Consider the following 14,386-nt stretch of genomic DNA (forward strand, 5'->3'; position numbering starts at 1 on the left):
TGCTGGTCTGCTCAACATGTAAAACCTTCCTTTGGAATCCTCACAGAACTTCCTATCTCTTGGTATTATTCTCTTTCTGCTTTACACTTACTTGTAAATCTCTTTTATCGGCCCTTGCCTCCATTAGGTTAAAAGAAAGAATGATAACGTATTCATCTGTTTTATTACCCACAACATCTAATACTATTTTGTATGTATATACCAGGTTCCTAACAAGTAACTCTTTGAATTGACCAAGAAAATCTCACCGGCCATGAATCACAGATACAGTTATCATACACTGCTGCATAAGTACCATGCACTAACCGACTGCGTTACTGGACAGTTAGTTATCATATGGTAAAATAACTATTCATCATTCTAAATATTGAGAAATTTTGCTCTTTGTTTTGATTTTTTTTTTGTTTTGTTTTTTGATTTATATTTTGTGACACTGAGGAATGAACCTATAGGCCTCAGGCATGCCAAGCAAGCACTCTACCACTAAACTACATCGCCAGCCTTTTAAATTCTCTTCTTAAAATAAAGTCTTATTAAATTGCCTAGGCTGGCCTCAAACTTGGAAATCCACCTGCCTCATCCTCCCTAGTAGCTGAGATTTTAGGCATGTGCCACCATGCCCAGTAATGAGAAGTTTTTGAAGCAGTCCAACCTTACAGGAAAATTACCCCAGTTAACTCATCTGTACAATACCAATTATGAGGTTATACAACTACTGAGTACACAATGAACATTATATAGAGATGGAAAGTATTTTAGTCAATATAAATTAAGGCTGCTCAAATTTGTGGCGGTCTGAACGTTATATAAAAGAACACAGAAATATCAGAAAATATACTTGGCTACTAGTTTTAGGTAGATCAGTTCTGTGACTTTTTAAGGCCTGTATATATATATTTTTTTTTGGCACGGTACTGGGGATCGAACTCAGGACCTTGCACTTGCCAGGCAGGCGCTTATGCCACTGAGCTATATCCCCAACCCCAGGGCCTGAATATTTTATATTAGCGGTTCTCAAATTTTAGCATGTATATCAGAATTATCTAGAGTGCTTGATTCATTAGTTAAATCAGTAACTACTGTATAAACATTTCTAATAAGCTCCCAGGTTAAAGCTGGTCAGGGACAAGCATTAAGAACTGCTGCCTTAATGGATAGTTCCAAGGATTACATGAAATAATGCATGTAAAGGTATTAAAAATTATCTATATATCATCTCTCTCTCTCTCTCTCTCTCTCTATATATATATATATATATATTTAGAGTTTATTTTTATGCAACATTTTTGTGAAATTATGTTACATTAAAATTCACATTAAAAAATCTACCCTGTAACTCTGATGACAGGTAAACATACAACAAATGGATCAGGAAAACACACTTCAGAATTGCCAGATACAACTATCTCCACAAACTATGTTTTATAACTAAATTATTTAACTGGTTGGGCAAGGGGGTACATCCCTTTAGTCCTACCTACTTTGGAGGCTGACGTAGGAGGACTGAAAGTTCAAAGCCAGTCTGCACACACTGGTGAAACCCTAACATACATACATACACACATTCATTCACTCTAGTACTGTGGATTAGACCCAGGGCCTTTGTACTGAGCTATATTTCTAACCCTTTTTCTATTTCTCTCTCATTTTTTTTTTTTTTTTTTGAGAAAGGGTCTTTAATTGCTAAGTTGCACTGGTGGGGTTCAAATTTGTAATTCTCCTGCTTCAGCCTCCCAGAGTGTTGCAATTACAGGTATGTATAACCAGGCCTGGTTGACACTATCTTAAAATCAAAAAGGGTAGGGATGTAGCTCAGCAGTAGAGTATCCGTGGGTTGGATCCCCACTACTACAAGTAATAGTAATGTTAAATTACATTATATTATATATTTACTAAAACTTTCAGTCAGTAGATAAATTTTATTTAACTGTGTAAAATTATGATACCATATATATTTTATTAGTGAAATAACTAAACATACTTGTAAGTTTATGAGATGATAATAGGGCAACTTAAATGTTAGAAAGAAAAAAGCCAATTTATTTCACGCATAATACCTGTTCTTCTTCATTTGTAGCAGCTATGTAACCCATAATACTTTGTATCTCTTCATGAGTTCCACCTTTACACAGAAAATATTTAATTAATCCATACAAAGAACTTCTTATTGTTCGAATATCATCTAGAGACAGCTCATTATATTTACAACCACTCCTGAAAGAGAACACAAAAGTGGAACTGAAATTTTAATACTCCTGTATTTTAATATAAAAGAATTCAGTTTTAAAAAGTCCCATTAGTCATTAGAATTCATGGCACCTTTGACTTTTTAAAGAAAAATCTTTTCAAGAATTTCAACAACAAAAATTAAAAGTATTAAGACAGCTCCTATTTATACAACACTTAAGCGGTATCAGACACAGCTGTATACTTAACACATTCACTCATTTAATTCTCAAAACTAGTATAAGAAGCCATGTTTTTAATCTGCTTTTCACAGGTGAAGAAACAAGCACAGAGTATGTGGGAAATTTGCCTCTAGCCACACAATTTATAAAACCAATAATCAAACCTAATGTACATGGATCCACTGCTATCATTTTAACTTTCATACTACTCAGTTTCTTTGAAGTCAAAAGATAACAACTGCTGGTAAAGAAAAAGCTTCCTGTTCCAGTCAAGTAGCAGACAGGAAACATTACAGCAAACCAAGAAGAAGCAAGGACATCATACCCATAGTAAATCCTAAGCGTATCTAGGAGAAACTGCACACCATACTTCTTTCGGAAAACTCTCCTACTATCTTTTATGATTGTTGAAATATACTGTATATGACCTAAAACAGAAAGTTCACTTGTAAATGATGTAACTAAAATAAAGTCACATAGTTGCAAATTTCCAAAATAATCATAAAATTTGATCCAACAGCCTGTTCTCACCAATTCGGAAGGGAAAATCTCCACGATTCCAAACACGGAAGTCAAAGAGTAAATACTGGTACATGTGTTGCAGGAGCAGCATATTTTTCTCCAAGGATATCTGCTCAATTAGTAGTTGAACTGCCATCAATACATTAACATCCATTAAAGTGCCTGGTACCTAAAAACAAATGGAAAGGGGTTCCATAAACTCAGTTTAAGTAACTATCATTAAACTATACTTTCAAAACATTAATTCAGAACATCTGCCAAATGTAAAAATATAAAAATATAGGGTAGAAAAATACGAACATCTGCATCATTTATTTCTCTGATATAACCCTAGAACATATTTTTAAAAAGGCTGTACTCCTGAAATAGTCTTATGTTTCTCAAATGCTCCAAATATAAAAGCCAATGAACATGGTTACATATCTCAAAGATTGTACAGTGTTACACAAATTAAGTCACTTCTTTGTTTTTGGTGTTTTGAGACAGGGTCTTGTATGTAGTCCAGGCTGTCTTTGAATTCACCATGTAGCCCAAGCTGGACTTTAACTCATGGCTATCCTCCTGCCTTAGCTTCTTGAGTGTGAGGATTACAGGCATATGCCACCAGAGCTGACCTAAAGTAAGTAATTCTTACATAAGATTATTCCCTAAAAATTTTTAAAGCTGCTTGTGAAACAACTTGTATCTATTAATATAATAATCTCTAATACTGCAATCTTTAATAATATGTTATTCAATAGGAAGAAAAGAATCCCAACACCAACTTCCAATTACAATCATCAGTGTATCAACATGATGTTAAATGTGTCTCACCTTCTGAAGTAAGGCACCAAGAGTTGCAGCTCCATGGGAGTGAATAAGGTTGTCCTGGTTGATAGGGTGTCTCTGAATAAGATGTTTCACAATCAAGATAAACGTAGCCACTAGATTTTTCTCTAGTCTTGATTCTGCTGAAATGGGAACATGTTGATATAACAATTAATCACTCTATTTCTTTTTTTTTATTTGTTTGTTTTTTGTCTTTTTTTTGAGACAGGGTCTCATTATGCAGTTCAGGCTGGCCTGGAGCTCACCTGGCAGGTCTCAAACTAGCAACGATCCTCCTGCCTTAGCCTCCCAAGTGCTGGGATTACAGGCATGCGCCACCACGCGTGGCTTAATTGTTCTATTTCATAGTACATTTCATAACAGAAAAAGTCTAGCTCAGTAGTGTGCTTCTCAGGTTTTCTTGTACAACTGAATCAGAAAAAGCTGCCATTGTACACTGTACACTTACATACACATATAAATATTTCTCTACCACAAATTTAACAATTCAGTTCTTCTTCCACTAGGAGAATAAAGATAGTCAAGAATAAAACCAACACCTTTACTATTTTGACCAAGTACTACAAACTTCTTTAATTATATTAGTAAAATTAGGGACAGCTGTTACAGCTACAAGTGGTTAAGTTTCTTCCTAATGGCAGCAAAATATTTAAATTCATTTTTCAATTAATTGTCAAATATCTCCTGAAGACTCTGTTCATTCCACTTTTCAGGACCTTGCACTTGCCACTGAGCTGTCTCCCCAGCCCTCTATTAATTCCAACTTAATACCTGATGCCTTTGTAGAGGTTGGCACCATGCTCTCTCTTTCCACAGGTGCAACCGATTCAGGAACTGTGCTCTCACTCCTTCCTTCAGCAATCTGCTCTTCACTTAAGTAGCTGATTTGCTCCAATAAAGGAAAGAGTACATTCAATCCACCTATGCAGTTGATGATGTCCTGAAAACAAAGCCACAATGTCATCCTGTAACACAAGGGCTCAATAGTGTCAACTAATATCTACACAGCATGTACAGCTATAATTTGTTAATAAACCTTTAGTAATGTATAGGATAGCTTAAACTGAAGGAATCCTACTATGGGAAGATGCTTTAAAGATCAGGGAGGGTAAGGGAGACTATTTCAGACCATTCTTATTGTACCTTTTTATGTAAATTTAGGATTTTTAAACAGGCAATCCAAATATAATCTCATAAGGAGACTGTTATACAACTCTAACAATATGTCAATACTGTCACCAGGCAATTACACATAAGAAACAAGAGAATTTTAAAAATGCAGTTGAGCTAGGCATGGCGATAACTGTAATCCCAAAACTTGAGAGGTTGAAGCAGGAGAACTGCCACAAGTTCAAGGCCAGCCTGGGCTACACAGTGAGTTCAGGCCAGGCACAACTGTATAGCAAGACCCTGTCTCACAATAACCCAAACAAAACAAAACAAAACAAAACAAAACAAAACAAAACAAAACAAAACAAAACAAAACAAGACAATGGATTTGGTGGTAGAAATATAACTGACCCCTGCATTTTTGGTTAACAGAAAGGTGGGAAGGATTTCAAACTCTTGGATATTTTTGATATCAAAATATATTTAACAAAATATATTCTCTGTCTTTATAAATCACTAATCCCTCTGGCCTCAATTTCTTCATGTGTTCTATGGGACTAATAATAATAATACCTACCTTAAGAAGACGTTGCAAAGATTTAGTAATACATGAAAAATGCTTAGTGCCTGTATGTAGGAGCCATTACTATTAGCTATTACTCTTAACCACTTGGTCAGAACTTCTGTGTGGACCCAGATTAAGCCTGTAAACAACCGCTTATATCCTTTGTTTTATTCGTAATAAAATTTTTTACTGTGTTTGAGGTTTACAACACGTTGCAGGGTATGTACAGAGGTAAAATGGTTATAATACTGAAGCAGATTAACATAACTATTGTGTCACATCCTTTTTTGTAACAAGGGGAGCTAAAATCTACTTATTTAAAAAAAATTTATATTAAACTTCCAGATTTGTTTCTCTTACATACTTTCTATTTTGTTTTGCCTAGTTTTACGATTTTAAAAGAAGTATTTTTAACTGGTATACAAAAACATAAAAATTGTATATATTAACTGGCTACCCTACTGATTTTTAAGGGTTCTTTGTGTAGTAAACAAGTTAATATTTTAGATGGTAAATATTTTTCCAAGTGTTGTTTTTTAAAATTATTTTTTGTCTTTGAGTTTGTTGCAGCAAACAACTGTCTTTGTCTTAATTCTGCTCCGTTTTTATTTCCACATTTGGCAAACTAGTCACAAGGCATAAGGACTGCTTTGATTTTCAGATATGTATGACATACTTGAAATAATTAGGTTTCTGTATACATTTAATACACAAAACTAGCCTTGAAAAGCCAATCTCAACAAGTTAAACAAAAGTTAACTTATGAATTGTTATTCATGTCATAAATTTTACTACGTTAACAGAAAATAAGTGGTTATTATTCCGACATTAAAAATAAAAATAGTTTACACACCATGCATAACATGAGATTACTATTGATTCAATTCTACACAAGCAACATTATTCTAATGTTTTCAGTTCCATTAAAGCAATAAGCATATTTGATTGGTATTAAATGACTAGAAACGTTTTCTTGCTTACCAGCAGGTCCCTCCTATCTTTTGTATTTCTCTCTTTTTTTTTCTTTTTTGTAGTTTTTACACTGAGTAACATCCCTAGTTCCTTTTTATTCTATTATTTTTTTTTAGTTGTCTCTCAAAGACAATTTATTGTACACGCTTTAGTTAGTATACTGTCTTAACACAAATGGGACTGCTTTTCTACTGGAGCCATTTTTAATCAGAGCAAAATAACCTAAATAATATTAAGTATTAAAATATAGCATAGCCAGGCGTAGTGGCAAAGGCCTGTTATCCCAGCACTCGAAAGGCTGAGGCAGGAGGATTGTTGTGAATTTGAGGCCAGCCTGGGCTACAAAGTGAGCTCAAGGCCAGCCTGAACTGCTTAGCAATACCCTGTCTCAAAAAGACAAAAAAAGAGAATAAAATATAGTATAAATTAAAAAATAGCATAAAAACAGACACACTAATTCTAGTGAGTGACATAATTATGTTACATTTTTAGTAATTCACAATTATGCTTATGAAATCACACAAACCCAGGTCACTGATTTAAATGAAATGCATATATCTGTAACAAAGCTTTATAGTTACAAAAAAACCCAAAGAATTGTCAAAGCATGCACAAAGTTAATGTTCATTTCACCTTTGTGCCATATTCCTAAATCCTTTACCAATGTTACACAAGGGAAAAGCAAAAACAAAACAAATGAAAAACTGACATCAGAATTACTAATGTTATAAAGTAGTGAAACAAAATTCAGCAGGCTTTGACAAGAATACAGCAAAGATAATGCTGTAAACAGAAACAGAATTACTAGAAAGCGTAGGCATCATACTATTTTCTAACCAACAAAATATGCACGGGCATACAATGAAACACAACTTTTTTCTTGTGAAGGTATACAAGTTCTTGTTTTGAACATCTGGATGTGCAAGATGTGTTTGTAACGGTCATTCTACAAAGCTATTACAAATGGGACAGGAAGGAACACATTTAGAATTCTGGTGGTGATGTGCACTATAATTCCTTGAAAATTCAAGCAAAAATTTTAAAAGAGTAACAGTACTAGACAAAAATGAATGAGACTTCTCTTGTATCTTAGCAACATTTATTTATTTAGTCTTAGCAACATTTAGATGGAATCAAATTTTAATGCAGTCCACTCTGCTTTTGAAGAGGCTTTAGTTCAGCTCTCAAATCTCAACCACTTGAAACAGTCTCCATTGATACTCAGAGGTGGCCTCTTTAACTTATTTGTAGCTATGAAGTTGCTCTTTGTAGCTGTGTCTGCACAGGACAAGTAACTATTCACTGTTTGGAGTAAGTCTTAACCTTTCCTTGTGTACTCCCCCTACATGTTAGACAGCCTCTGTCTTCATATTCAGTAGTCTTTATTTCTACCTTATCATCTTAGTGCTAATAGTAGCAACAGCTCTATATACATTATCACTGTAGTCATCAAAGATTCTCCAATAAGGTACAACAGTGTCTCTCACCAAACATCTCTGCTGCTTATTGCATGTAATTAGTTGTCATCCTCCCTATTTGTTGCCTCATCTTTCCACATGGGCTTGATATCATTTTTAAAAAGTGAGTAGTTGTTTGGGATGTGGCTCAATGGTAGAGCTCTTGCCTTGCATGCACAGGGCCTTGGGTTCGATCCCCAGCACTACCAAAAAAAAAAAAAAAAAGCAAAAAGTGTGTAGTCACAGCAAGGCATTAAACTACCAGACAACTGGATATGGTTGTACAGAGCCCAAAAGTCTTCAACATTATCAAACTTAGAGTAAGACAAAGGTTAGTTAGCTTGTCATGTTTTCCTTTTATTATTAGTCCATCTGTTCTGTAGAAGATGTTTAATATAGTGCTCTGGGTTAGAAATCTTCTGATTTGATTCTGTTTTCTCCTCTTCTGTAGGTGGAGAATTAGGAGTAGGGGTGGTTTTCTGGCTCTATGGTCACCATCTTAGAGCAATTTGATCACCTTTAAAATTTTTGTTTATTGTGAAACAGGGTCTCCTTAAGTCACTAAGTTGCCTAGGCTGGGCTCAAACTTGCAATTGTCCTACCTCAGCCTCCCAGAGTGATGGGATTACAGGTATGTGCCACTGTGCCCAGGTTATATTTCTTTTTATTTTATTTAAGTTATAATTTCTACTCAAAATAAAATATTAAGGAAATGCTGTATTTAAGAAAGAGTCAACCATTACTCCATATCCCTGTACTACGCACTAGTTATAAAAAGCAGTGGTCCCTCCTTCAAAGTCCTTACAAACTCGCTGGGCGTGGTGGCACAGCCTGTAATCTCAGCACTCAGGAGGCTGAGATAGGAGGATTGTTGCGAGTTCAAGACCAGCCTGGGCTACAAAGTGAGCTCAAGGCCAGCCTGAACTACATAGTGACAGCCTGTCTCAAAAAGACCAAAAAGAAAAAACAAAAACAAACAAACAAAAAAACAAAGTCCTTACAAACCACTGGGGAGTTAAGCAAGCAATTAATACACGACATGACCAAGTGCCATAGAAGCAAAGTTCATGATGCAACACATCTTTGAGACCTATGAGTAGGCAGACAAAATGTGACAGCTAATGCCAACGTGGAGAAGAGTTTGAAAAATTTCATTTTTAACCTTGCAGAGGAAAGATGTGAGCTTGTTTGAAGCTAATGTATAGAAGACTACACAGATAGAGATGTCTGATACAGGAGGAAAGAGATAATCAATAAAGTCCCTGAGAAGCTTAAAACATTAAAATTTACCATAGTGTTTAGGAATTAAATACCTAAAAAGTAGGTCAATGAACTAAAACATAGTAGTTTCCTTATGGAGACTTATTAAAGTAATTAAGTTTTAAGCAAATCAGTCATTCAACTACTTCTGAAGTCATTAAACTATGTGTTTTCTCTCAAACTGTCTAGCAACATAACACTTTGAGAACTATTACTGTACTCAGATCAATCTAATGGTGCTTAACAGATAAAAATCTTTAAAATGATTATTAAACTCACTTAACTCCTATAACCCCATCATTTATTACAACTTACCTTGGGGCTGGCGATTTAGCTCAGCGGCACAGTGCCTGCCTGGCAAGCGCAAGATGAGTTTGATTCCCAGTATCAGAAAAAAAACCAAAAAAAAAAAAAAAATACAACTTACCTTAATGTCCCAGTTCACCACTTTGTTTCCTGTTAATCTTCCATGCAAACAATTAGTAGATAAATCAAGGCAGATTGAATTTTTGCAGGCCTAAGAATAAAAGAAAAATACAGTAAACAACTAAGAGCAAATAATATAAAATGTAACTTTAACCATATGTGGAACACTTCACCATAATTTAAAAAGGCATATAAACATAAATAAGATGCCTACCTATCATCTAATGGATGAGCTATAGCTAGAACTTCTCACTGACCAAATAGTTTTTGCATTTTTCTCTTTTAAACCAATATATACCAATAGTCATGGTATTCAGAAAATATACGTTTAATTCTCATTAGCACTTCTCTAGTATCAATTTCATGATACACATAAGATGCGTGATTAAAATGTGAAATAGATTAAAATGTGAAATAGAAGTCAAGTGTGGTGGTGCACTGCTAGGATTTCAGCTACTCTGAAGGCTGAAGTATGAAGATCACAAGTTTGAGCCCATCTTGGGCAACTTAATGAGATGCTGTCTCAGGAGGATGAAAAATGAAAAGTCTGGGGATATAACTCAGGGGTAGACTGCCCCTTGGTCTGATCCCCAGTACCACAAAGAAAAGAGAAAGTGAGATAAGAGAAAACATGGAAAGGAAAAGACATCGCAATATGAAAATTCAATTGTAACCATAAGACAGTTTTCCTTCATGCTAATAAAAGATATTTCTGGTTTGGTTCAGATTAAAAATTCAGTGTACAATTCTAGAAATTGGTAAAATAATGTTAACTATTTGACTCTGAGTGAATATTATAAAATAATCCTATATAAAAAATAATAATGTTAACTTCTATTCATAAGAGCATATAAAACCACAATCTGGGGGACACAGCTCAGTGGCACAAGAACCTGCCTGCAAGCGCAAGGTCCCGAGTTCGACTCCTGGTACCAAAAAACAAAGTCAAAACAACAAAAAAGACCACAGTCTGTGAGAATTTACAGGTAATAAAATATCCTTGAATTTAGTCCCCATTTCAAAAGAAACTTACAATTCTAGCATATATGATGTGGCTACTGCTTTCCTCTTAAAAAAATTGAGAAAATTTATTTTAACAAAGGAAAAAAATGTACTGTTGGGACAAGGTCTCATTATGTAGTTCAAGCTGGCCTTGAACTCACTATGCAGCCCAGGCTGGCTTCAAACTCCCAAGGATCCTCCTGCCTCAGCCTTCTGAGTTCTGGGATTACAGTGTGCACCACTGCAACCCACAAGAAAGAATATTTAATATATGTGTTGGTTTCAGTTACTTCTTTAGTTTGGTCACTATGTATCTATGACCACTCCTAACATAATTTTGTGATTGTATTGTTGCCTCTGATTTCCTACTTTTCCAATCCAATGTTCATACTACTGCCTGAGAACTTTTTCTAAAATACAAATCTGAACATACTACTTTCTGTGCAAAACCCTATCCAATGTCTATTATTTAGTCTAGTAAAGTGGTGGTAAGGATATGCATTACAGTATTGATTATTGATATTACAGCATGATTAACAGTCACTAGAATAATAAGATTAGGCAAGTTGCTTATGTTGACCGAGCCTCAGAAAATAAAACTTCAGAAAATGTATAGATAATTCTATACAGCTCTGAGCATTTCAGTGAAGCTTAAGTGAAACATTTAACAAAGTACCTAATGCACTGTAAATGTTCAATGAACGACAGCTTAAATGAGGTAGGAAGATCGCTGTGAGTTTGAGGCCAGCCTGGGCTATATAGTGAGACCCTGTATCAAGAAGCCAAAAACAACAACAACAAAAATGACTTGAAATAAAGTCAACAAATAAAACAAAATGCTAATAATTGGTGAATTTAGTAAAGAGTAGACAAGATGTTACTATGCTTTTGACTTCCTTCTAGGCTTGTAATTTGTCAAAACAAAAAATCTGAGGGAAATAAAACTGGTAAGTTCACTAAAAAGTAATAAATTATAATTGTGTACCAGCTTGTTAAACAAGAAAAGTTCTACAAACTATAATCTCAGACAATCAAAGTATTACCTAAATCAATACACTATTAAATAAAATAAAGGCAACTGAGATTGTTTGCAACACTTCTCTCATTTCTTTCTCCCTATTTTAATTTATCTTCTTTCCTTCACTCCACTGCTGACTTCAATTACTTTCACTTGGTAGATCCTAAAAGGCAAAATGGCTGACCAAGGTGGGAATAGAGGAACTTGTTTTTTTCTTGTTTAATGTTTTATTTTTTCTTTTCTATGTCACATTTAAAAAACAGAAGTTTGAATACAATTGTTTCATCTCTCCTTCCAAAAAACTAGAGGAATACAAATTCAAAAAGTTTCATTTGCTCAAGTTCATTCATTAGTACTAATTCCAACTACAACTATTTAGATTCACATTATCAGAATGATACAATGATAATATTCAAACTTTAGTTGAAGTACACCTTAATTTTTGCTGCTTCTCCTCTCCTTTGAAAAATGACAAAAGGAATTTAAAAAAAATTTTCAGTCATAGCATAGTTATAACCAGATGGAAAGTCCACACATTTATTCTGACCTTTGCTGTGTAGTGAAGAAGGATATTACCAGGCAGGTCGGCCATGTCAGACTCTTGATATTTCCAAGGGCTTAAACAATTTGGACCTGAAAAGTATTTATACACATACATATGCATCACTGACTATACATGGTCTCTTTGGTTCTGTGTCATCACAACAAATTTTAAATTAAACTGTTTTAAGCTACTCAAACAATGCAGTTAAAATATACTAGCTAAAATGTACTTTAGTTTTTATATTACCTCCAATTTATTCAAAACCTAGAAAAGCTGAGGAATAGATGAACCTTTACTGCAGAAGGAAACTTTTATGTAGCATTCAAAACTGTTATTAGGCCGGGTGTAGTGGTGCACACCTGGAATCCCAGCACTCAGGAGGCTGAGGCAGGAGGATCACTGCAAGTTTGAGACCAGCCTGGGCTACAAAGTGAGCTCAAGGCCAGCCTGAACTGCATAGCAAGACCCTGTCTCAAAAAAGACCAAAAAAACAAACAAACAAACAAACAAACAAAAAAACCACCAAAAAACCGGTCATCAAATGTAACGGTCTATATCTAATGTAAATTAAGTGACTAAGAAAATAGTAAGTCATGAGTACACATTACACAAATGGAATAGTAGTTAAGAAGAAAAAATATTCAACTTTACTAAAAATCAAAAAGTAACAAATCCAAACAATAACGGACGTGGTGACATTATTAACCATCTCATTGAGGCTCTGATAAGGTTGAGATTCTTCTGTGTTACTATTAGAGATTGAGAATTAATAGATCCTTTCTGGAAACTGATGATTTAACACTGCAGTGAGAGCCATTAATACATTCATACATTTCAAATATTTATCCTTGGCCTTTATGATTAAGTTGATCAAAATAAGAAATATTCTTAAGAAACAGTTCATTGTATTTAACACTGAAGTTTATACTCAATGAAAAATAAACAACATAAGTAAATACTTTCTAAATTCAAAGAAATGTGCATGTGAAAATAATAACTTATGAAGACTGTGTAGCAGTTCTTATTTGGCTAGGTGTGGTACTGCATGCCTGTAATCCACCCTCACAGAAATTATGTGTAAAAATTATAATGTAAACTACATACTCTACTATACTAAATGACTTATTACTAATTCAAATTTGGACAGAGGTTACTTTCAAGTATTTTGGTGAGTTTCAAAAAATGTTAAGTTTCTAATATAAAGTTTGTAAGTCTGCATAGTCTCATCCATCTTAAAACTCCCATGCAATCTAAAAAACAGTATTTTGACCAAAAATAAGCCACTCTATAGTTAATATACAGTACATGATTCTTTTGTTTGTTTTTGTTTTTTGTTTTTTGTTTTTCTCCGGTACCGGGAACTGAACTCACGACCTTGCGCTTGCCAGGCAGGCGCTTTGCTGCTGAGCTAAATCCCCAGCCCCTTTTGTTTGGTTTTTGAGATGAGGTTTTGTTATGCAGTTCAGGCTGGCCTTGAGCTCATAGCTACCCTTCTGAGTGCTAGCATTACCAGCATGCACCATCATGTCCAGCAATGGACATGAGTCTCAAAGACTTAACTTCTTAACATGCTACTTGAATATAATTTTGAAAGCAGTTAGGGCATAGTAACAATTAATGTGTATGCTTAAAATCAAAAAGAAAAAGAAAAAGTCAAAGCAAAAGTATGCAATCTTATCCAACCTCTCCTAGTTGTACTACCTTCACAAATTCTTCAGGTATAAAATTGTAAAATGTTAAATTTTATACCAAGACTCATGACTTTCGAATGCATTATCTGATTTCTATGAAGATAGACTTATATTTTGTTTCATCAGTTTATATGCCAAACATACTAGTAGTGTTACAGATGGAACTGTGTACCCATAAAATTCGTATGTTAAAACCAAAATCTCCAGCGTTACTATTTAGAAATAGGGCCTTCACCCTGGGCCATGCCCTGAATGCAAAGGTGACCACTGGAGATCGGTCTGCCCTCTGAAGCGGAGGCCCCAGAGCTCAGACCCATTCTACCAGTTAGTCCAACAGGAATGAGGGGGCCCAGGGCATACTCTGCCTCCTCCCTCTGACCAGACTGTCATCTCCATGGAGGTGCCCCGGGTAATCATGACTATGGAGAAACAAGAAAACAGCCTGTTGCTAAACACAGGTGCAAGTCTCTCGGTCCTGCTTTTCAATCCTGGCCTTCCTTCCAGCTGTCACACCTCAGTGAAAGGTGTCACCGGTGAGGAGGTAATCTGCTATTTTTCACAACCCTTAGGCTGTAACTACTTG

The 14,386-nt window shown here is 34.9% G+C and overlaps 1 protein-coding gene across 10 annotated transcripts in view; it reads right to left on the reverse strand.

Annotated features, from left to right (window-relative positions):
• The window catches only part of Nbeal1 (neurobeachin-like 1), a 167,793-nt gene that overhangs the window by 73,291 nt on the left and 80,116 nt on the right, over nucleotides 1–14,386 (reverse strand). For 8 of the 10 annotated variants that reach the window (XR_001236404.1, XM_013520721.1, XM_013520719.1 and 5 more), the window contains 7 exons: nucleotides 12,116–12,201; nucleotides 9,550–9,639; nucleotides 4,530–4,698; nucleotides 3,744–3,880; nucleotides 2,940–3,099; nucleotides 2,734–2,836; nucleotides 2,058–2,214 (listed from right to left, as the gene is read on the reverse strand). Coding sequence is in view for 9 of the 10 variants with exons in the window: in XM_013520721.1 (XP_013376175.1) it covers nucleotides 2,058–2,214; nucleotides 2,734–2,836; nucleotides 2,940–3,099; nucleotides 3,744–3,880; nucleotides 4,530–4,698; nucleotides 9,550–9,639; nucleotides 12,116–12,201 (902 nt within the window). In the remaining variant the exon portion in view is untranslated. The remainder of the gene's footprint in view (nucleotides 1–2,057; nucleotides 2,215–2,733; nucleotides 2,837–2,939; nucleotides 3,100–3,743; nucleotides 3,881–4,529; nucleotides 4,699–9,549; nucleotides 9,640–12,115; nucleotides 12,202–14,386) is intronic. The other 2 variants (XM_013520723.1, XM_013520720.1) reach the window with 1 other exon arrangement.

Source organism: Chinchilla lanigera, unplaced genomic scaffold (genome assembly GCF_000276665.1).
Source record: "Chinchilla lanigera isolate Chin_1 unplaced genomic scaffold, ChiLan1.0 scaffold00056, whole genome shotgun sequence".
Lineage (NCBI taxonomy): Eukaryota > Metazoa > Chordata > Mammalia > Rodentia > Chinchillidae > Chinchilla > Chinchilla lanigera.